General features: G+C 41.9%; 1 protein-coding gene across 1 annotated transcript in view; it reads right to left on the bottom strand.

Annotated features, from left to right (window-relative positions):
• Positions 1–459: 459 nt before the first annotated feature.
• The window catches only part of brwd1 (bromodomain and WD repeat domain containing 1), a 28879-nt gene continuing 7677 nt past the window's right edge, over positions 460–21661 (bottom strand). The window contains exons 14-44 of the mRNA XM_078284077.1: positions 20874–21027; positions 20138–20272; positions 19524–19652; positions 19083–19231; positions 18655–18731; positions 17336–17566; positions 16774–16957; positions 16033–16123; positions 15490–15639; positions 15279–15349; positions 14714–14942; positions 14201–14317; positions 13269–13376; positions 12964–13088; positions 12383–12465; positions 11616–11727; positions 11068–11129; positions 10336–10491; positions 9509–9629; positions 8907–9032; positions 8415–8484; positions 7920–7970; positions 7213–7338; positions 6492–6644; positions 6115–6284; positions 5635–5807; positions 4755–4895; positions 4378–4566; positions 3771–4100; positions 3274–3426; positions 460–3149 (exon numbers count right to left, since the gene is read on the bottom strand). Coding sequence (XP_078140203.1) covers positions 1645–3149; positions 3274–3426; positions 3771–4100; positions 4378–4566; positions 4755–4895; positions 5635–5807; positions 6115–6284; positions 6492–6644; positions 7213–7338; positions 7920–7970; positions 8415–8484; positions 8907–9032; positions 9509–9629; positions 10336–10491; positions 11068–11129; positions 11616–11727; positions 12383–12465; positions 12964–13088; positions 13269–13376; positions 14201–14317; positions 14714–14942; positions 15279–15349; positions 15490–15639; positions 16033–16123; positions 16774–16957; positions 17336–17566; positions 18655–18731; positions 19083–19231; positions 19524–19652; positions 20138–20272; positions 20874–21027 — 5671 coding nt within the window. The 3' untranslated portion in view covers positions 460–1644. The remainder of the gene's footprint in view (positions 3150–3273; positions 3427–3770; positions 4101–4377; positions 4567–4754; positions 4896–5634; positions 5808–6114; positions 6285–6491; positions 6645–7212; positions 7339–7919; positions 7971–8414; positions 8485–8906; positions 9033–9508; positions 9630–10335; positions 10492–11067; positions 11130–11615; positions 11728–12382; positions 12466–12963; positions 13089–13268; positions 13377–14200; positions 14318–14713; positions 14943–15278; positions 15350–15489; positions 15640–16032; positions 16124–16773; positions 16958–17335; positions 17567–18654; positions 18732–19082; positions 19232–19523; positions 19653–20137; positions 20273–20873; positions 21028–21661) is intronic.

The raw sequence follows: 21661 nt of genomic DNA on the forward strand, positions 1-21661 counted from the left end.
GCGTCACACAGGAGCGACGTTTTGTTTTGTAGTTTTTGTTTAGGATCGCCTACACACGAGAGATCCCTAATGCCTGCAGATGGTGCTGTTGTGCACTTTATTCAATGAGAGGCGGAGGCAGCAAAATTAGTCTATAAACATTGGATAGTCCCTCCCATATGGTATATGCCGGTATATAAATGATAGATATAAATGACAGAATGATAGATCATAGACATAGGACTTTGTGCAGTTTCTTATGCCCTGCAGAATCCAGCACACTTTGATCTGTTTCGTTTTATCTGAATAGTTAGATAATACATTTGACTTCTAAAACAAAATTATCATGGAATAAAATTTCATAGCACTGTATATATTATCAAATTATTTAGGGATGGCTCATGTTCATGATGACACTGATGAAGATTCTGAGACCGTAAAGTAAGTCAAACACAGAATAAACCTTGAAATGATGTCTTTATTAATAGGAGGAATAACTAATTAATTGCACTCCACAACCACATTGAGTTATAGTTTTTCCTGTGAAATCTGTTTATTAAAGGTGTAGTACGAAAAACATTAAGCAAAGTTTCATAATGCGACTGTATTTAGAAACCTCCCCTAAACAAACAAAACTAAACCATGTGACTGGCAAAATGTTTTAAGTCAACTCTGAAAAAGAATTTAATACTGAAAGTAGGTAACACAGGACAATAAAATGTCTTCCCAATATGAGAAATCACAGTATTTTGCAGTAAGTACTTTTTGGTTTCTTGTACTTGGCAAAAAGGTACCAATTTGTGACATATGGCAAGACAATGCAGTTAAACGTCATAAAAAAAAAAGAGAGAAGTTAATGCTCAAATTTAAATAAACACTTTGCTACTGAATGATCGTCATAAACCTTTCAGACGATTCCATTCTCAATCACATATTTACATCTATTGACTAGAATACAACACAAAAGTATTCAAAAAGAAAATGAAATGATGTGGGGGAAAGGAATTAATATTTGTACATTTTGGCTCATATCAACTCACAATACAGTCAAGCATAAATTGTGTGGATTTACAAAGGAGTGCTGTAGTCAAAAGATTGTGAACATGGATTAGTTTTGTCCCAGTGAGTGTGCTTGGACATCTGCCATCCTGGAATTGTTTCTTGTCCTTAACCTAGCTCTTCACTTTACAAAAAACAACTGCATGTCTGAGACTACAGTAAACTTAGTTGACCCCTGAGTTTCTAATGCAAAACTAGTGTATGAAATACCTCATTACAGTGTATCTTAGTGCAAGCCAGCAATATGCTTGATTAAACAGAGGTATATTAGATAGCACCCAAGCTGACAATATTCCCCAGAATGGTTACTCTGCCGGCCAAATCACAACAAGCAGTATGGGAGGAGGTGTTTTGCTCTGTATCCTTGTGAAAACCAGCAGTTCAAATGCTTGAATTCGTATTACATTTATAAACGTTTTTTTTTTTTTTCATAGAAAATATAAATATCCCTGAATGAAACAGATTCACAGCATTTTCTCTTGAGGACTCCAGTGCTACTACCATAACGTGGCCATCAAGTGTCTTCAAGGTCTCCAGTTAATGTCTCTCTCTCGCTCCGTCTCTCTCTCTTTCCTCTAAAGCCTGTAGTTCCAGCCGCCAAGTCCTTCATTCACTATCATGATACATTACCGTCCGCTTGCCCCGGTTCCGGGTGTTCACGCGTGTGTGACGTTTGCTGTACGACTCGTCGCTGTCCGCTTCGTCCGAGGCTGCCCGCCGGGGGCGCTGCCTCAGCTGGCGGGGGGCGGTCCGCTCGCTGATCCTGGACCTTTGTCTGTCACCGCTCCTCTTTGGACTGCTGTGGGACCCTGAGCTGGCAAATGAGTTTTCAGAGGCTGAAGATGACTGCTCACTTTCTGAGGCAGAACTGCGATTGCTACTGCTGTAGCTTTCCTTTCGTTTGTGTTTTGGTCGCCTCGCATTTTTCTTTCCTCCCCTTGAATGACCAACATCGTCCTCCTCCTCCTCATCATCGTCTGAACCAGGTTGGGAAGAGGAGTCTTCCTTGCTGTCACCATCCTCTGGTTTGGACTTGCGATGAGATTCCCTTTTGACGCGCTTGGAGGAGCCTGACCTGTTAGTCTCTTTGCTATTTTTATTGATCTTGGGAACCGGCTCCTCCTCTCCATCCTCCTCCCCCCTATCTTCAGAGTCTGAGGTGTATATACGTTTTCTCTTGGAAGACGGTTGGTGCTTGGTTTCATCGGGAGATGCTCTTTTAGACTCGCGCTTATGCCCGTCTTCGCCAGAAGGGGCGGCAGCCTTGCTACTGCCGTTCCTGCGTTTCCCTCGGCTCTCAGAAGCAGAGTCTTCCTCAGAAAGAGAGTTGTCGCTGATATATTTCTTTTTTGGTAGGGCTCGGAGGCGCGATCGTCTGCCTGATGTGCTGTTATCCGACTTGTTATCAGATTCTTCGTCTGACGAGCCGGTAGAGCGTTTTCTCCTTGACCTCTTCTTGGGTTTGAATTCCAGCTCTGAGCTCTCTGAAGCGGAGGTGCTTCCACGAGGCCGTTTAGGTTTGCTCTTGTTCCGTGCCGGCCTCTTTTTCTGCGTTTCGGCTTCAGATTCCTCATTGGAGTGATTGCTATCTACTTCATGTTCCTCATCTTCTGTTTTCAATCTTTTCTTGCGTGAGCTGGATCTCTTTGGAGCATCACTGAGTTCCTCCGATTCTGCACCCTCCAGTTTGTTAGTTGAGGCAGGTTTTTGTTGATCTTGGCTTTTTGATGATGGAATTCTACTCTTTTTCCCAGAGTCCTTGCGTATTTCTTTCTCCACCTTTCTCCCATTTTGGTGCGGGTGCTTCTGGGAATCGTGGTCTTTGTCCTCTTCGTCTGAGCTGACAGGAGGTTTGCGTCGTGTGGTCCTGCATACAGTGTCCTCTACCTCTTCCTCCTCCTCTTCCTCACTTGCATTCAGAGTCCTCCTACTTTTCCCGCCTGGAGTAGTTACTGTGCTCCTAGACGGCTTCTGAAAGACAGCAGCCCGTTTGTCCTCTTTCGTCTCCTCCTCCTCTTCTCCAGAACTCTCCTCTACAGCTTCTTCTTTCTCAGAGTTACTATCAGACTTGTGATGTTTTGCTCCATGTCCGTTCACATGGGACAAAACATCTGAAAAAAGGGAGAGAAAAAAAGAGGCCATCTGATTAGAGCAACATCCATCACAAATGCCAAGGGAATGGCTAATGGCAAGGAAGAAATAAACGTGACTAATAACAAAAAAGTAATTTCTCACCCTTTCCCTTAGTCTTTGTAATTTGTCTCGTTCTGTGTCTGCTGGAGCTCCTGTCTCCATTCTGCTGACGCTGGGAGGAGGACGAGGCATCGTTCTCGTCGCTGTCCTCCTCATCCTTAGATTCACCAGCTGACTCCTTTGTATTCTGAGAAGCTAGAAAGAGGAACAAAGCCAGAATTAGGTCAAATCTATCTTGTAAACATGTCGGAAATGTTAGGACGTGTTAACAATATTTTCAAAGAAATGATGTGCCTAAAACAAAACTACAATTAAATAAATTTTGCTTGTATTTTAAGGCTGTAAAAGGATTGTTAACATTTGCGAGGTCTATAAATGATGTAGTAAAACCTGCATGTTGAGTTATAAGTTAACTAAGTTTTTATAAAAGCTTATTTTCCACTTAGGGGTTCGACTCTTCCTTAAGATGTGTGAAAATGTAGATGGTTAAATTCAAGGTTGTACTTTAAAGTCACAAAGAAAAGATTGCTCCTGCCTACCCTGTGACGGTGACTCTTCCTCAGAGTCTGAGCTGCTCTGGATCACTGCAGTGCGTTTGCTGGACCTGGTGGTGGATTGGCGGAGGCGGCTGCTGCTCCTCGTCGGCTTCTCCTCCTCCTCCTCCTCCTCCTCGTAGTCTTCGTCCGCCGCTTCAAGAAGTTTGATCTTGTTGACAGCTGCCCTGGCAGTCTTTCTCTTCAGAAACCTGCGACCCACGAATCCCTCTTCCCCCTCAGAGCCCTGGGATGTGCCTTTGTCGGACTCCTCATGGCGACGTTTCTCCCTGCGAGACGACCTGCTGCTGTGACCGTTCACTTGAGCTCTGCCGTCTAAAGACAAGAGACGGGGGGGGGGGGGGGATGTTTAACGATATGCAACAATACGATGTAATAAATAAAAGTTCAATGACAACAAAGTCTGACTGTGCAGAATTATGTTGATTTCTGAGCCACAAATCTTTCTAGCAATGGCACTGGCTTGCTAGAATGACAGGACAACATATGATCTTACTGAAGTCTACTGAGACCTTGAGCTTTGTGATCTGGGCTTTAGGGTCTTACTGCTTGTTGTTGAAGATGCCAGTAGAGGCCTGTCGGCAGTGTTTACCTGTCCGTTTCCTGTCTGCGGCAGCACTGTTCCTGGTCAGCCGTGTGCTCCTGCTGCTTTTAGTCCTGCTGGGATAGCGACGAGACGAGGAGTGGGACAAACTATCTCCATCTTCGCTCTCCTCGCCTTCACTGTAGAATTCCTCCTCCTCCTCCTCATCATCTTCCTCTTCACTGTCGCTCTCAGCAACTGACAATAAAAAGATACATTTTCAGGGATGTGATTGTTTCAGACTGTTTTTAATACACAGCTTTAGGTTGTGTATTAAGTTTAGGTTGTGAGGTTATCAGCTTCCCGATGTTCTTGTGGAAGTTCTAGGTGGAATAAGGTCGAACAATTCAAGATTTTATCTGCAAATAGACTCATTAAATCCTGACCTTTTTTCCTCTTCTTGGCCCCGTTGTTTCTTGTAACTCTTGTTTTCCCTCTGGTCTCTCTGCTTCGATGACGCCTTGAGGAACCTGGACGTTTCTCCTCCTCTGACTCAGTCAATGGCAGCTCGCTGTCACTCTCAGACTCTGCAGTAGAAAAACATCAGTAAACATCAAGGCTTTACTTGATTCCAATAGTGACTGGTAAAATTCCTACGCCTCTCATACAGAATTAAGAACAGAAGAAGAGACATTACAGGCTCTTTTTTCCCATGGCATTATTACCACAATGTTCAAGAAGCAAATTCAGGTCAGTCAGGGATGAGACACTTCACTCCTCTATAAATGTGAGCTATCAAACCTCATCACACCTTACAGCACTTGACAACAGTGATCTACAAAACATGTCTCTTCCTTCTTGAGCAGTATCTAATTAATATTGAGAAGTAAACATACCATTGTGAAACTTTATGAATCTTCACACCATAGCTGTGAATTTCAACTACTCCAAGAAAGAACTATACATCTTCACCACAAATATGCCATGGGACTGTTATGATAAGACTGACTAATTGAGGTTAGAGTACCGTATTTAGGTAGGATTGGATAAAAATGTGCTTCATCCAAATTGTGTTAGTACAAATTATTATTTCATTTTCATCACTTCATGCCACAAATCAGTGTGGGTAATTTTTCTACTAATTTGGAATTAGTATTTTGTCTACTGGAAGACAAACCTAGTATAACATAACATACTATATCACACTAGTGGAGAATCTTCCTGCTAAATAATTCGGTATAATGAAAGAACCTATTGACCAGGAGGCATTACAAGCGATTTGTGGAAAAGTTGTACAGTACCAACATGGAAAAGGCTCCATTGTACCTGGTGTTGAGGAAGCAGCTTTGGAGCCCATGTCGTCCTCAGAGGAGCTGTGGCCCGAGCTGCTGCCTCGACTCCTCCTGACCCGCTCAGGAACAGACACTTTGGCTGAGGTAGATTTGGTCACTGACGTCGACTCCACTTTTTCCTGAGTTTTGACAGCGGCCCTCTTATGACTTGAGAAAAGAGGAAAGACTTTCAATCAGACAATGAAATACATCGCAGGAGAACATAAGTGTAAGATCACTTTTAAGACATTTCTGCTTTATTAGCTAGTGTAAAGTGGAGAGGACAGGAAAGAAATATCAAGCAACAAAGGTCTTTAGCCATATTTGAACCCATGACCTTGTGAGTACATAGTATGCCTCAATGCACTGAGTCACCACAGCACCCATCGGTGGCAATCTTGTTCCCTGCACCATTGATAATCCATTTCTCTGGTGAACAATATCAACTGAGGAGAGGCAGAGAACTGCAGCAGACCTTGAGGTGTTGGTGCCGGCGGCAGGCTGATCCTGCTGCTGCATTTTCTTCCGGAACCGCTGGCTGCGGCGGAGCCTGTCGTTGCTCTTGACAGCAGTTTTGTACTCAGATATGACTGTTCTGATTTGCTCCTCGAAGAAGGCAGAGAGCCGCAAGGTCATACTGTAAATCTACGACAGAAAGAATAGAGAAGATGGAGTAATAAAGATATACTTCGAAGCCAAAATGTAAATGACTGAATGAGTTTTTCAATCAGGAAATGTAACACCTGAATTCATAGCAATCAACTTTTACTTGCAATATAAACTCACAACCATTAATTTATATTTATGAGATGGACTCCCGCACTGGGGGAGAATCTCAACTAGCTCTCGTACCTTGGAGCGTTTGTTGGGAGTGTAGGCTTTCGCATTGGCAAATATTAGCCGGGTGTCTTTGCACAGCTCTACTGGATTCTCATAGTGGTCTTCCTCCAGGGTCCTCTTCACCGTGCCAAAGTCCATTGGTGTATCAATGATGTCATGGTAGTCCTGGAGACGCACACAAAACATGATTTAGGCTTAATCATTTACGATACATTGGAATACAAAAAAAAACCCAATATGACCTCACTTCAGTCAGAACAGAGTCACTCCCCATCTTACATGGTAGGCTGAAAATTCATCTTTTCAATAAATATCTTGTGTCACCTTGTCCCCATTGAATCACTGTATGCTGTACTCACTCTATGCCACTCTGGATAACTCTACCTAAAATGTAAATGTCAATGTTTCATTATTTAACCAAAGATGAAAATTGGTCTTTGGCTTCAGCTGTGAGGGTTTTAGGCACCAATATGATGTATGTATGTATATATGATGGCTGTTACCATTACAGAATCCGTTTTCTAGAGGAAAAAAGGCTTTTCTTAAAACCTTCTGCTTCACTAACTAGTTTTGACTTGTGGCTGGGAGTTTTCCTATTCTTCCAGATAGTGTATAAAATAGTGCGAGTGTTGAAATCTGAAGTCCACTTGGTATTCAGTTTCTGCCCCAGGTCAACATTGTTCTGCCGAATGCCAGCATCTACAGATCCCCCGAGCGTGTCATGTTGACTTACTGGATAGTTTGTTGGATCCACAGGACGTTTGAAGGGCTCCGAGTCCTCACACTCAAATATGTAGTTGAGCAGACTTTTGCACTGTTCCTTCCAGGCATCTCTGTCTGGCAAAACCTCCGCTGAGCGCTGGTGACAGCAAGGAGGGAGAAAGTCAGTCATCATGGCATGAAGCACACTACCTTTCAGTTACTCTGCCTTGGACAGACTCGTCAAATACCAAAAACACCATGGCATATTCACTGCTTGTGATCTAGGATAAACATTACGTGTTATGGTGTGTTCGCATGGAAGCTTTCTCATAGTCGTCAATGAGAAAAGAAAATCGTTGAATTTATTTCAGGGATAACAACTCCCATTGCAACGTGCAGAACATAAGTTAAAAAAAAAAAAAGTTCAACACCAGTCATTTGTCATCAAATACCAGAAACCTCAGAAAATGTCCGACAAGGGACTCGAAGCTTTGGATAGTAAGGATTTCTTCTCAGAAACTGGACTGTCCCCTCGCCTAAGGCACACCCTGCTCTTATTAGTCATTCATTTCATACCTCTACTCATGTTGACCACAGCTTCTGTTTTTGTGCTTTATCAACATACTGCACAATAGAATCATTATATTTTCTCCAAAATGCTTGAATGTCTTGTCCTCCTTTTTGCATGCTGTGTGACTGTAACCTTATTATTAAGTATTCTCTGTCTGTTCTGTTTACCTGACGCAGTCTGTGTCCAGAGGAGGTGCCTGGTGCCTCTGTATCGTCATCCTGTGGACAATATTAAAATTTAGATAAGTTTAACACACTCTCTGTAATATACATTTGAGTCGAGGCTGAGCAATAAGGCCTAATGATCAATGAATTTTCATTGTTGGGGCCACCACACAAATGACTAAAGGAAACACCGCCTTACTAATGATGAATTGCACCCCCTTTTTTATGTCTCATGTCCCGCTTGTCTCAAGGCTTAAAAATGAATCCTTTAACTTGTCTCCTCTAGATCTCCCTTTCATGTTTCAAGTGAAATCAGAGATCAAAACGTTCGCTTAGATAGACCTGTACAGTCTATTTCATGTAAAGAGCAGATCTTACTAATGTTCTCATTATACTGTATTAAGCAATCTGTCTAGCAGCAGGACATGGCACGATGAATAATAGACCTCATTAAAATTTGACAAAAAAAAATTTATTTAAGCATTAAGCCAACTTTACCTCATCATCTTCATCATCCATCTCTTCAACAGCATTGTAAATCTCCATGATATCTGTGCAGCTTGGATTACTGAGGAAATGAGGAAAAAGATGTGTCAACTTTAAGTCTGAAAAGGGATTATATGTGAATATTATTTTGCCTGTGCTTTGGGTATCATCATGAACATTTCCCTCAAGTGACCCACATTTTCAAATATTTCTTTTTTGCTACCCAAAGCTGATTTTGCAGGTTTGTGTGCATTTCTTCCATTAAATGTATCTTATTTTAGGCTACTAGATTACTAGCCTGAAGACTTTAGTTCAGCCTCCCATACGTTGTTGCCAGTTATAAAGGCTTTGACACCATAACATAGCCAGTGAGGTGATGCTGCGTAATTCTCCAGTGCAAATATAAGGGTCCAATTTAATCATCCTGTGACCCACTTATGTTTTGCTATGTTACAGTTTTTGAAAAACGCTAGTCTAGACAACAAGAACACGAGTGGAACGTACTTGACAAACTTTTGGAGGACATTCGTGATGATTTTTGCCGAGTGGGCAATCTTGCTCCTTGGCTCGTTGAAAGTGCGGGCGTTGTGTGCAATGTACCTGGCATCCCAAATTAATGCTGATAGGCGCCTGTGGACCATCAGAGGTGAGTAAGTACATGCACCATATACTCTCTCCTTCACACATGCTGTTACCTTGCAGAAAAATTTGACTTTCATTGGTGAAGACTGATCTTAACATGTCGAGGAAGACAATATGAGATCAGACCGAGGTCAACAGATCAATCAAAGTGCAGATAATTCCACACATTTGTTTTGACCTGCTTTCATTACCAGATGGGTGGTTTTTGCCACATTGGACAAGAAGCGCCAGAAAGTTTAGATAAATGCAGCCAAGTATTTGAAAGTCAATTTAGTATACATTCCTCTGAGTGACAACGTAGCTGATACCATTGGAATTGGCCTGCAGCAGTAAACCTCACCTGTCTGGTACTCCAAGCAGATCACAACACTTAATTATTCACAAACATTATTTGACCCTGCTTTGTTTGAGATCGACAGCTGTACTTGGCAGAAGGAGAGATTGTTCAGAAGTATGGGACTGACCTGTAGAACCTGTTGATGAGTCGGAGTCTGATGGTGCCCAGGTCGGTGGGGTAGGCGATCACAGTGCAGTAGGTGGGATACTGGACAATGTCCACAGGACCAGAGAAGGGAGCTGCGATCTCTGTTGCAGAAACACAAAGGTCGAGTTTTAGTATGATATAAAAAAAAAAAAAAAAAGTGTCCTTGAAGAGAGTGCGACTGTGTGTGTGTGTGCGCAAGTGAAAATAAATGAGCATACGTGTGAGTAAGTCATTGTGTGTGTATGTGAGTGAGTGACTGAGTTTGTGTGTGAATGAATAAGTATACATGTGCCAGGTAGCTGCAGGTCTCAAAAGGCCAAAATTTAAGATATTTTTCTCTCTTTTAATGCAACCTGGAACAATTTTACAGCCAAAATAAAGAAACAAATCTGTCAAAATCAGTCTATTTCTGATTGAATATAGCGAATGAAAATTCTGAAGCTATAAATGGGAAGAATAAGAAAAAGGGACATATTGGACATGAATAGCCAAATTATAATTATTAAAGTGGCTGTGATAAAAACAAAACATGTCATATTAACTGCATTTGTGTATAAACCGTATGTCCTGTATCTTAGAGTAGACATCTGGGTCAAACTTACTGTGACCAACTGTAAGTAATACAACATAAGAAAATCTAATTTCATTGCATCAAAATGAAAATTCTAAAATAAAACCCATCGTACATGGTACAAAAATTTTAAGGCCTTTTAAGACTCTCCAGACTTTTAAGGACTCGCAGATACCCTGGTGTGAGTGAGTGAGCGAACGAGAGGGGGGTTAAAGAATGTCTGCATGCGTACACACCGACAGTGATGAGTTGGTCGATGGCAGCGGTGATGCGCTCACACTCTTCGTCCCGGCTCCTCTCGCCCCACTCCCCTGGCAGCGTTTTGTACATCAGCTCGCTCATCTCCTCTGCCGTCACTGGGATGCCCCCTCCCTCTGTCTCTGGCTGCTGGGCTGTAAGGAAGAAGAATAGAGAGGCAGGAAAAGTGATTATCCACTGAAGGTAAGCAAATTTGTTCGTTCCAACATTCAAAGCCACAGAATATCGTCCCAAACCAATCACAAAATGATGATTCAGTGCATCCTGATTTATTGTTTTTTGTCAACCCCGGTACAGTGTTAATTTCAAGCCCTGACAGATCTTAAAATTCTCTCCTATTAACTCCATTGTAGCTGCACTGGAAATATCTCAATGTGACATCACATTGTCTATGTTTAGCAAATTATCTGTGGGAAAAAGAAAAATGCACCAAAAAAACAACAAAATACCAATAGCTGTTTTTTTGGGTGAATTTTTCCCTTATGGCGACTGAATCCCAATGTTCTGTATTCTCCATGTCTTAGAGAATGGCTTTGGTATATTCTTCAACAGAGGTTATAATGGTTTATGTGAAGGAAGTTATGACGTGTAATTATGAACACTGTGTTTTACACAGAAGCACAAAGTATAATGTGACCCCAGTACTGTGTTGTCTGTAGGTATGGGTTTGTGAATGTGACAGCAATAAGCAGGTGTTAATTAATAATTACCATCATCTGGAATAGCTTCCACATCCCAAGGACTCAGCTTCTCAGTTTCCCCATTGTCCCATCTGGTGACACAAAAACAACGAGTTGTAAGACAAGTTGCCACAGTCAACAGTTTGGCACCACTTCTAGTGCCACGCTTTTGGTTTTCAACAATCCTAAAAGACATTAAAGTCAGACTGGGTATCAAAAAAATGGTTACTCTTAGTACCATTCATATTTTTGATGGTAATATAATTTTCAAGCCATCAATAAGTGTCAAACTGCTTCAAAAGTTTGGATTTCTATGATGGGATCTCAGATTTTCTGTAAGATTATGGGTATTTTTTAGGCAAATCCGTTGGCCATGATCTAATTCTATTGGGAAAATACAAAAGGTAAATGTCCAACATTACACATTATACATTATAAACCATGCTTTCATTCAACAAAGAAAGATATCGAAAAAGTATGGGCTGAAAACCAGCATCTAATTTGAAGCATTGGAATTGGTATGCCATCAGAACATTTGCACGATTCCCAGCCCAGACGACATGTGCGTCTTTTCCCACCTGACTTTGAAGCATTGGAAGTGACTGTCAGGGTATTCCGGCTGATAGGGCTCCTGACAGACGATGGTCCCAAACCACCAGGCGTCGTCTATCACCGAGCGGAACCTGTCATCTGCACAAAGTATTACCAAGTTTAGGGAGGAAAAATGCATGACACAATACAGAGTGAAACTCAATATGTCCCCCGCATATTTCCAAACACACTTTGTAGGCACCCTGTCATCATCACTTGAGATTCTACTATGATGATAAACGTCAAATCATCTCATTTTTTTGTTTGTAAAAGGCAGAGGTGAAAGAAAGCAGGTTCTGTTGTGACAGGATATTCTTGCACAAGTCATGGTGGTAATGTTACCAACAGAGCGCTGAGGGGATCTCAAATTTACATTTGTTGAACCAAATGGTGCCACATGCACTTTAATTGCATATACTTTAAATTTATGGAGGCAATCTGCTGAATGTGCTGAAGGAAATACTTGGGTCTTGAGACGTCATCTATGCATGTAGACGGCTGATGAAACATTTTTAGTTTGTAAATGAGTTTTTGTGGATGTGCACAAAATTCTGGACTGAAAAGCTGCAACGTGAACAGAAGGCATGAACCTGCACACTGCAATAATGCTCCCTATAGTGAATTTATTAACTGCACATCAAACTTTGAAATTAATAAATTCACTACTGGGGAGAATAATTCCAGTGTGCGGATTTGTGTCTTTTGTACTGATGAAACAGACAGACAGTCACAGAGGAGTACTACACAAACTCACTTGGTTGCCAGTTTCTACGGAGTGCATCGTCGTAATTTTGCCTCAACACCAGGAAATCTATCACATCTGGCATGTCGTGGTACCTGTAGGGGAATCAGAGTCACTTCAATTCCCAAGTACAATAAAGGCACTTGGTGGTGCACAGTCACATTGACTGTTCACAAGGTTTCACAGTAAATACTGACACACATGATACAACAAAACAATTCCAGTTAACTCTGGACAGTAGACTACATCACTTTACACTGGGATAATTCCATTGAAAAATGCTATACATCCATTTTGTAAAAATAAAAAATGCTGCCTTCATCAGTATTTAAAAAATATAGGGGATTCTATCCTCAAAATAACTTTTGTAAGCACAGGTCTTAAGATGACTTGTAACTAACTAATGTGCTTAACCTTCATGTCAACACTTAAGGGTAGGTGTCAATGTTTTTCAAACAGTGTTTCTCTTATTTTGGCATGAAATATATAAATTTAAAGTTAGAGCAGGACACTGAGAATAAGAAAAGCAACTGTATTCAAACTGTTTCTTAATAGAGCCAAAGAGAGCTGGCTACTGTAACTGAGCTGCTTACTTGACAGAGAAGGACTTGTCGGTGATTTTGCCGGTGCCGTGGTCAATAAGAGTCAGCTTCAGACAGCACAGTGTCGGAGGGCACACTTCATATTTGATCCCAGTGATCTTCACAAACTCTTGGTCCTGGGAAATAAATACAAGACATTCCATTTCATTTGCACTTAAATTAATAAATCTGAAAAACGTTTAAAAAAACACAACAAACAAGAAATTATCAAAATTATCAGAAAACAAGAAATCAAAATAATGTTTCACAAGGGTGCATAGGAACCCTGCCTATCTTGTTATGTGGCTTAGTCTTACCCGTAGCTCCATCTTCTTCCAGGGTTGTTTGTCTAGGTTGATGGGGTACAGTTCACTCCTGCTCACTGCCTCAACGTAAGCCTCGTGGCCCTGCCGGAAGTATATCACCTGAAAGACACAGAGCGATTCAGACCTCATCAGGGATGTGATCAGGAATAGAAAAAAGCAAGGAAAAAAGTTAGGAAAACGGTTATCTGCCATTAGAAATGAGTGGGAGGTTGTGGCCAAAAAACTGAAATCCTGAGAATCCCTTCCAGCATCACACAAGGCTTTTGGTGGATGTTTTTAGCCAAAGTGCCATAGAGTTATAAGTGTACTTTTGGTATGAATGGCCCCAACAAGAGCCAAACCCCAAACCCTGGCAAGGTAAGTGTTGTGCTGTATCCATTGAAAAAACATTTGCAAGAGAAGCACGTGGACTAGCCTACATCCATATTTAAATAAGCAATCAGTATGAATTGTTGTTCCTTCTAAATGTTACTTACGCTCCTGTTTCCCATTCCTCCCAATCTTACAGTCTACCTAGTCTGTTGAAATTGTCAACAGCATATGTTTACATAGTCACACATCTGTTTATGTTTTATTATTTCTCGTTTTTATTGCTTATTTTTTTCCTATTTGTAGCTTCTATTCCATTTTGATTTTCCCCACTGAATCCTGTTTGAAACCTTATTTCCCCACGGGGATGAATAAAGTTTCATCTCATTGTTGCGTGTGACTTCCTGGTAAAATGTCAAGGAAAACTGATCCGAGTGAAAATAAATTAGCTTCCGAAATGACTTATGTTGGAGACTGACATAGAAATACAAATTGGAGACAAAAAAATACATGGAACACAAATATAGATTTTGAACGAACTGAAGTATGGATTTTTTTCTCAAATAAAGAGAACGTGGCACTACACCAGTATCATATTACATGATATCACATACCTCATCACCCATTTGAGGGACAAAAGGAGACTTCCTGGGAATGACATCAGTGATCCACGGTGAGGGTCTGAACTCGTTGGACACTTCTCTGTTGATGGACGGCCGGGCCTTAGGCCGCTGATTGGAGAAGCAAGATAGAAAAAGCCTGTTTTTAAACTCATTGTTACACTAATCATCTTCCCTGTGGTTGTACAGGTGTGCCTCTGTGAGATCTGCATTACTTTTCAAGAGGCTTGTCTGAAGATAGAAGCATTTATCACACAACATGGAGCCCACATACCCTGAACAGTAACACCACAAGCACAGTGCAATACAAAAAAGTGACACATTGAAGTGAAAATACAGAAATGCAATTACATCTCTCTCTGGCAATGTCCATAATGAAATCCTTGTACTCTCTTAAAAATCATATTGAGTGACATAATTCATTGCCCAGACAGGGGAATGACTAATGAGTTAAGATTCAGACAGTGACACAGCAGTATTAGTGTTTTCATGTGTTGACCAACTAACCCTGGGTGTCCTGCTTTTTTCTTTCTTGGCCTTCTGTTTGCTTTTCTTGCCAGGTTTTTCTTCCTCGTCACTCTGCTGCTGCTTCTCCTCCTCTTCCTCATTCTCTTCCTCCTCCTCTTCCGAGCTGCTGAGTCGGCGGTGTGCCCGTTTCCGTGACGACAAGGGGGTGGATGGCTGCAAGTTGATACCAGCGTCTGCCGTCCAGTCGGAGTACTCACTGGATGTGTGGCTGTCCAATCAAAAGCACTCGGAGTTACCATTTTGGGTTACGCACATGAGAACAAAAAGCAGCAAAAATACAGCAGCCAGACTGGAGTTAATGACAAATTACCTGCTTGTAATAGTGACATATACAAAACAGGCCTGGGTCAAACTGGCTCGGTGTACCAGATGGGTTTGCAACATAAGACAATACAAAGTACCAGAAGGTTTTGACATTTACAGGAAAGTCTTTCAGAATGAATTAAGAGCTGTTCACCAGGTGCTCTAAACAAGTTACAACAAATGCTGAGATTTGTTTGGCAATACTAGTTGACCCCAGTCTGGCACATAAAAAGCTCTCTACCTTGAGCTGTCACTCTTCCATTCCTCCTCATCATTGGAGGAGTCCAGTTCACTGCCCTCCATTTCATTGTCCTGGGGAGATGAAAAAGAAAAAGGTGTTAAGAATCCAAAAGGTGGCATCAGTCAGATTTGAAGAATACTAAGAGTGCTTCGGTGCCATAGTACACATGAATATCCATCTGACAGGGACATGTGATGAACATGTGGCGTACCTCTGAGGTTGCAGTCTCCTCTCCTTCTTCACACGACAAGTCAATGAGCTCCAGCCCGTCGCTGCTGTGCGAGCCGAACAGAGCTTCGTGCCTCTGCTTCTTGCGGGCCTGCGCTCGCTTCACGGAGGGAAGCTCGTCGTCTGAATCGTCCTAGGAAAACACATTGGACTCAATCAACCATGATACAAAAAAAAATAAAAAAATTGTACAGAAACAGTTGAACAGAAACAGTGAACTGGAAAAAAGCAGGAAACCAGTAATCTCTAATTAGAAATGAATGTGAATAAGAGACAAAAAACATTCATACAGAAAGCATTGTTTATATGCTATCAAAACTAATTCAACTGCAAATGACACAGCACTTTTTACGTTAACATTTTTACATGCATATTTCAGAGTTTGAATAATTTTTGGTTTTGATTCCAACATTGGAAATACTGATAAAATAACCAATATTCAAAAACTTGAAGACTTTGGTACAGAGATCTTTTATGAAATGCTCAGTTGAGATTGGCTATATGGGTTAAGGAACATTAAACCTACTCGACAGCTGCCGTAGGTAACGCGTCTCTTCTTTGCATTGTACAGAGTGATCTCCTCCTCTCCTTTGAGGGCCCGGACGTCCTCCTGGTCCCTGGGACACAATTCACATATTGGTTAAAACACAGGAATACTTACACAAAAGAAAGAGCACTCTGAATAGTCTATATACATGTAATGTGTTTGTTCAAATCAAGCACCACTGGCATTTTAAGCTCTCAGCAGATTCCAACACTGTGCCTGGGTTCAAACAATGGCAATGACACTGTACCATTTGTCTACTCATGAATGCCATTATGGAAGCTAAGCTGCATTCACATTCTCATAAAGCCTTCTTATCTGTGTCAATTCCCTTTCATCCTTGAAGCAAGGGCCTGTGAGGGAGTTAAATTAAAAGCTAGAAGAGCAAAAAATGTCTCACTTTTAAAAAAATCTACCAATAATGTCTAACAGTGTTTTTCAACTCGCAATATTGCTCCATTTAGAGGTACGATACAAAGGAAACTGCAAATTTCATGTTTCTGACCATCTCAATTAGGGCAGGTTATCACAAACATGCCAATTTTTTATATCAATGCAGACACCAAAAGGTGGACAGATACTGAAAAGCTTCAAGGTGTTGGACTCTTACCATGCCATCTTAATTTCCACAAGCCTTTATTGAGAAAATCAATTGAAAAGGGTCGGTTTCTATTTAGAAAAACAGTGGCCAGCAACAGCAACACCGCTATGTTGGGTGTTTACCTGTAACCGCTGGATGGGAGTTCAGGCACCACCACCCTGCGCCTCCAGGCCTGCAGGTCTCTCTCGGTGGCCATCTGGCTGCGAGGAGCGTTCTGGTGCATCTGCCGGACGCCCTCCACCTGGCCGCTGCGACGCAGACCCACATTGGGGGGCGACTGCACCTCCGCCCGATCATTCACTGACACTGCAACAGAGGGAAAATAAAAATTCAGTTACTTTCTTCGGTCAGCGAGACTTCATCAGGACATTGTGTGAAGCTTACTAAAATTATGCCATCAGACTCAGTGGAGTTTAAATGGTCTAATAATCCGATTCTTTATTCATCCCCATGGGGAAATTCTCTCTTTGCTTCTCCCTCTCCATAAGAAGGTCAGAGAGCAGGGTCAACTACAGAACAGAGTCCCTGGAGCTGGTAGGGATTCAGTGTCTTCACAAGGACACTTGTCGAAACTCTGGGCCTCTGGTTTAAGGGCACTATGTCCCTCCACACTACACCAGCCTGCTGAAACAAGCGTTTCATACAGAAAGCATGCTGGTACTGAAACTGGTGGGGTTGCAATACCTCTGCGCGGTGTGTTTGGTGCAGGGACCGGGGCCGGCTCCTGGGCCTCGGCCTGCCCTCCTGGTCCGGCTTCAGCCCCCTGTGCTGCCTCGGTCCCGGTAAGGTTCTGGCGGTCCTGCTGCTCCTGGAGCTGCCTGATGGCCTCGTCCAGAACACTGCTGCGTCTCACCGCAGCCTCCTCGTGCTCTGCAGTCTGCTGGCTGATGACCTGCTCCACCACCTCACCATCACCTGAAGACCACACACAGGGGGACACGGAGGGTGAGGGGACGGTAGTAGAGGTCCACATTGGCCAAAAACACAGTGGGCAGGCTGGAAAATTAACACCAACTGCAAACCAAATGTTGACTATGGCTGCCGTCTACTGCAACAGCCATTTTGGCCAGAAATAATCTACTGTTCAAAGGTCCTTTTGCATTTTAAAAATCTAGTTGGCTGATAAAGTAGCTAAAGTAGATGGTGAAATTTGGTCTAGATAAAATAAAACATAAAAAATAATTAAATAAAAAAATAAATAACAAACATACATTCCTGGTTTTGGTCAGGGGGACAACAATTTAAATGATTTTCCACACTACCCTAACCTATTTAGTGGGTGTTAGGCAGGCCAACTGAGCAGAATTTACGTGTGTGTGTCAATTAAATACACACACACATTATTTACCTACAACAGTATTATTTTTTTCAGTCTTCCGTATATTTCAAGACCTTGGGATGGCTTTGGCAACATAAAGTCTTAAGTCATATAAGGCTTAACATAACAATTTTTACAGAATAATTTGGGGACCAAATTTGGCTGGTGCCACCCAACTTTGGATCCCTGAGTGCCACCCAGCTTTTGGTCCCCAACCAATCTTCAAACACTTGTTCTAAATGAGGATTTGCATATAGTTACTTGCAAAAACTGCACTCCGGGCAGTAAACAGCTGAAGCTGCAACGGCACCTTAATGAGGTTTGCTGTACCACTGAAAGACTCATGAGTCATTGCAACAGAGGTCAAATTCGCAATTTCCTTTGTATTCTTCTTCTAAAATGGGAAAAACACCGTTAGATATTATTGCTGGATTTTTAAACACAATTTTGCTTTCTTAAATCAGAAAAATTGAGCTAAAGTTGGACATAAAGTAGGAATGTACCCATGCGATACTGGATATCAAGCTCATGCCAGGTTAAATAGGGTATCAGCATCAGAATTTCCCCCAGTGCTACCAACAGCCAATTTTAACATGTCAGAAAGCATGTCATATCACACAGTCAAATTTAGAAAGCTCTAATTATAGTCGAATTAAGGCCTGTGTGTGGTTAGTTCCATCCTTACTGGTGGCAACGTATCCCAGCTGGGGAACCAGGTGTTCGGCTGCAATGTTCTCCCGCCCTGGGACAAGCCGCTGGTACCTGAGGGTCAGGTTTGAAAAATATGTTAAATAAATAGAAACATTGAGTATTAAAGTGCATTATGTAATGTATTGCCTGCTGTTGATCCTTTCAACTGTTGATCATCAGAATAAAGATAACAAACCGACTAGACCGAGTGCACTGGCCTTGCCATAAATTAAATACTTACAGATCAAAAGTAAAAGAGCCATTTTAGTCATTTTAACTCCCACCATTTTAATTAGCATTGTAGCTGATAGTGGAGTGGGGCACTTGAGCAAAATTCTCACACTCTACTTTCAACATTCAAAGGCCTCTGTAAGAATTGGCAACTGTATTGCAATTGTATCTATGATAGGGTGTCAGCTCTACCTGGGTGGATGAGGGTTCCCATCCACGTCCACCAAGAAGGGTGGGGGCATGAGATGGGGCGCCTGCTGCGTCTGTTCATCCAGCACAAAGCCGTTGGCGTCCCGAATCAGCGGTCGGTAGTCAGTGTGGAAGAACACCTGGTCTGGAAGCTGTGTACAGACAGAGAGAAAGAGAAGCCTTGGTTACGCTCTTTAGATACACACGGCCCATCAAGGGACTTTTGGGGTACATTCATGACCTTACATTTTTTAATTATATGAGTTTTGAAGAGTTTCTTAAGTCCAAGGGTCAAGAAACTCTCTCAATCCAGAGCATATGGTCTTGCAATTAAAGTGAATACATGAAATAACTTAAAAACTGGAGCTATAGGGTGTTCGCCTGGCAACAGCGATGTATGGTTTGTGCAAACATGTGAAAGTACATGTGAGATTTTTTTCTTGCCTTCTCATAAGGCTTGGAACTGCCAAAGCCAAAGATGAGCAGATGGCCGTGGGAGTCTGTGCAGGCGAAGCGCTGGCCATCGGGGGTGAACTTGCAGTCGAAAACGGCTCCATGACCCTGGCCCTCGATCTGGATGAAGGAGACACACAACCCCACCAGTACAGAAACTAGTCAGCGAGAGAGACATAAATCCAGCACAATGTCAGTGGTACCAGTTGCACCAATATATAGTGAATGGGCATTTGACAGACAGACACCAACCAACACACAGCCAGTTGGAAGCTGAAAACAAGCAGCATGAGCAGGGTAAACGCCCAAGAGGGAGATTCAGGAGAAGTGGGCCTCCTGACCGTTAGGGGATACACAAACATTCCAAAACACACTGTGTGACGCTTGAGGACATACTTTAAGGCTTGGCCCATACAGTCAAACATGGACTAAAGAAATTCTGACACATTACTTTGTTCAAATATTGCTGTGTTTACCATGCCATAAATCCAATGGTGTGTGTCTAAGTGTATACGTTAGTAGTGCTATGTGTTTTAGTTTGCTTACCATGTTGCAGTGTTGCTGTGAATACCATGTTGAAATAGTAGGGAGTATTGGTAGTTTACCATGTTGAAGTAGTGCTGTGTGTTTGTTCCTCGCAGCAGGTCCCATATGAAGACATTCCCATCATGGCCAGCAGAAAGGATTATCCTGGGGTCAAAAGGGTGTGGTTCCAGGACAAACACCTCGGCCTCATGGCCCTACAAAACAATATTCTGGTTCAGCCTCGTATGATGGGATCAGGCAGGACTTTAAATTTTCATTAGTGACAATCGTTTTTGCATAAGAAGGTTGTGGTATACTATCCACCATATTAATGATTGTGAATGAATGCCGCATCGTTGGCAAATAAAATGCAGTTTCTTATTCATTTTCAACTGAAAGGGAATTTAAGTCCTGATGTCATATCTACAAAACTACACTAGACACAGTCCAGATACATGCAGGTTGACTCATTGATAGCCAGAATACTACCCGTTTATCTTCCAATACATGGTAATCTTGCCCATCTTTAACACAAGATCATCTTCAGGTAACCTCAATAATGATAATACGTTGCTTAGGCAACCCTGACAACCAATACTGAAAACCAGAAAAAAACCACAACATAGGCACGACAAAGTAAAACTTGAACAATATTATCTCAGAGATCAAGATAGCACAACACATTGTATGCTCTAGGTATTGTACTATTGTGTACAGCCAGCACTTCACAAATGCAGCCGCAGAAATGTCCTAATGCTACCAAACAGGACATGTTCAATGCTCTACTGAGTGAAACACAACATGGATCACAATTACTTTTAGGATATGTAGCAGCTGTCCTGTGTAGGAGTTCCACACTTTGAGGAGATGGTTGTTAACGGCTGTGATGACTGTATTGTCATGGCGATCCCACGCCACCATGGTGACTTTGGGTTTGAAGTAGCTTTCCTCTTCAGTTATTGGTTCAGCACTAAGGAGAGAGAAATACATCAAATTAGAGGTGCTACATATTGCATTTTTAAAAATAAATATATCATTGTCAAATTATTTGTGATACTGTGGTATAATTATTGTAAACAAATGACAATGAAACAATTGGCAGCTTCTGTCTCACCAGTGGTATTGTTAATGCTTCTCATAGTTAAGCCCACATTTCCCATAAACCCCTTTGTTTCTTGTTGCAATGAGGACGTTGCTACTGGTCCCCCTGCTGGAAGAACAGCGGCCTTCCTCCAGTTTTGCAAGCAATATCGCTTTGTGCCATAAGCGATCCAGCAGATTTTCCACAAAATTCGACCCGGTAATATGCAATGCAAAGTGTTGCAGCCAGAGGCTGCCAATCTTCTCAGCGATGGTCTTGTTTGTTTACAATAATTATGTTAAAACCTCAAAATGAATGCAGTAATGGTTTGTTAAAATGCTACAGAGCACCTTTAAATATAGAACATATTGGGTTCATTTAGGGGTATCATGAATCTAAGGCCGCTTTATATCACCTAATATTTCGTTTGCTCCAAACCAAGTGGAAAACAATTTGTAAACAAAAGCCATTTGCAAATGTCTTTGGTTGATTGGTCAAAAATTTCATGGGTAAAAAGAAAAAC

This window comes from Centroberyx gerrardi, chromosome 6 (genome assembly GCF_048128805.1).
Source record: "Centroberyx gerrardi isolate f3 chromosome 6, fCenGer3.hap1.cur.20231027, whole genome shotgun sequence".
Taxonomy (NCBI): Eukaryota; Metazoa; Chordata; class Actinopteri; order Beryciformes; family Berycidae; genus Centroberyx; species Centroberyx gerrardi.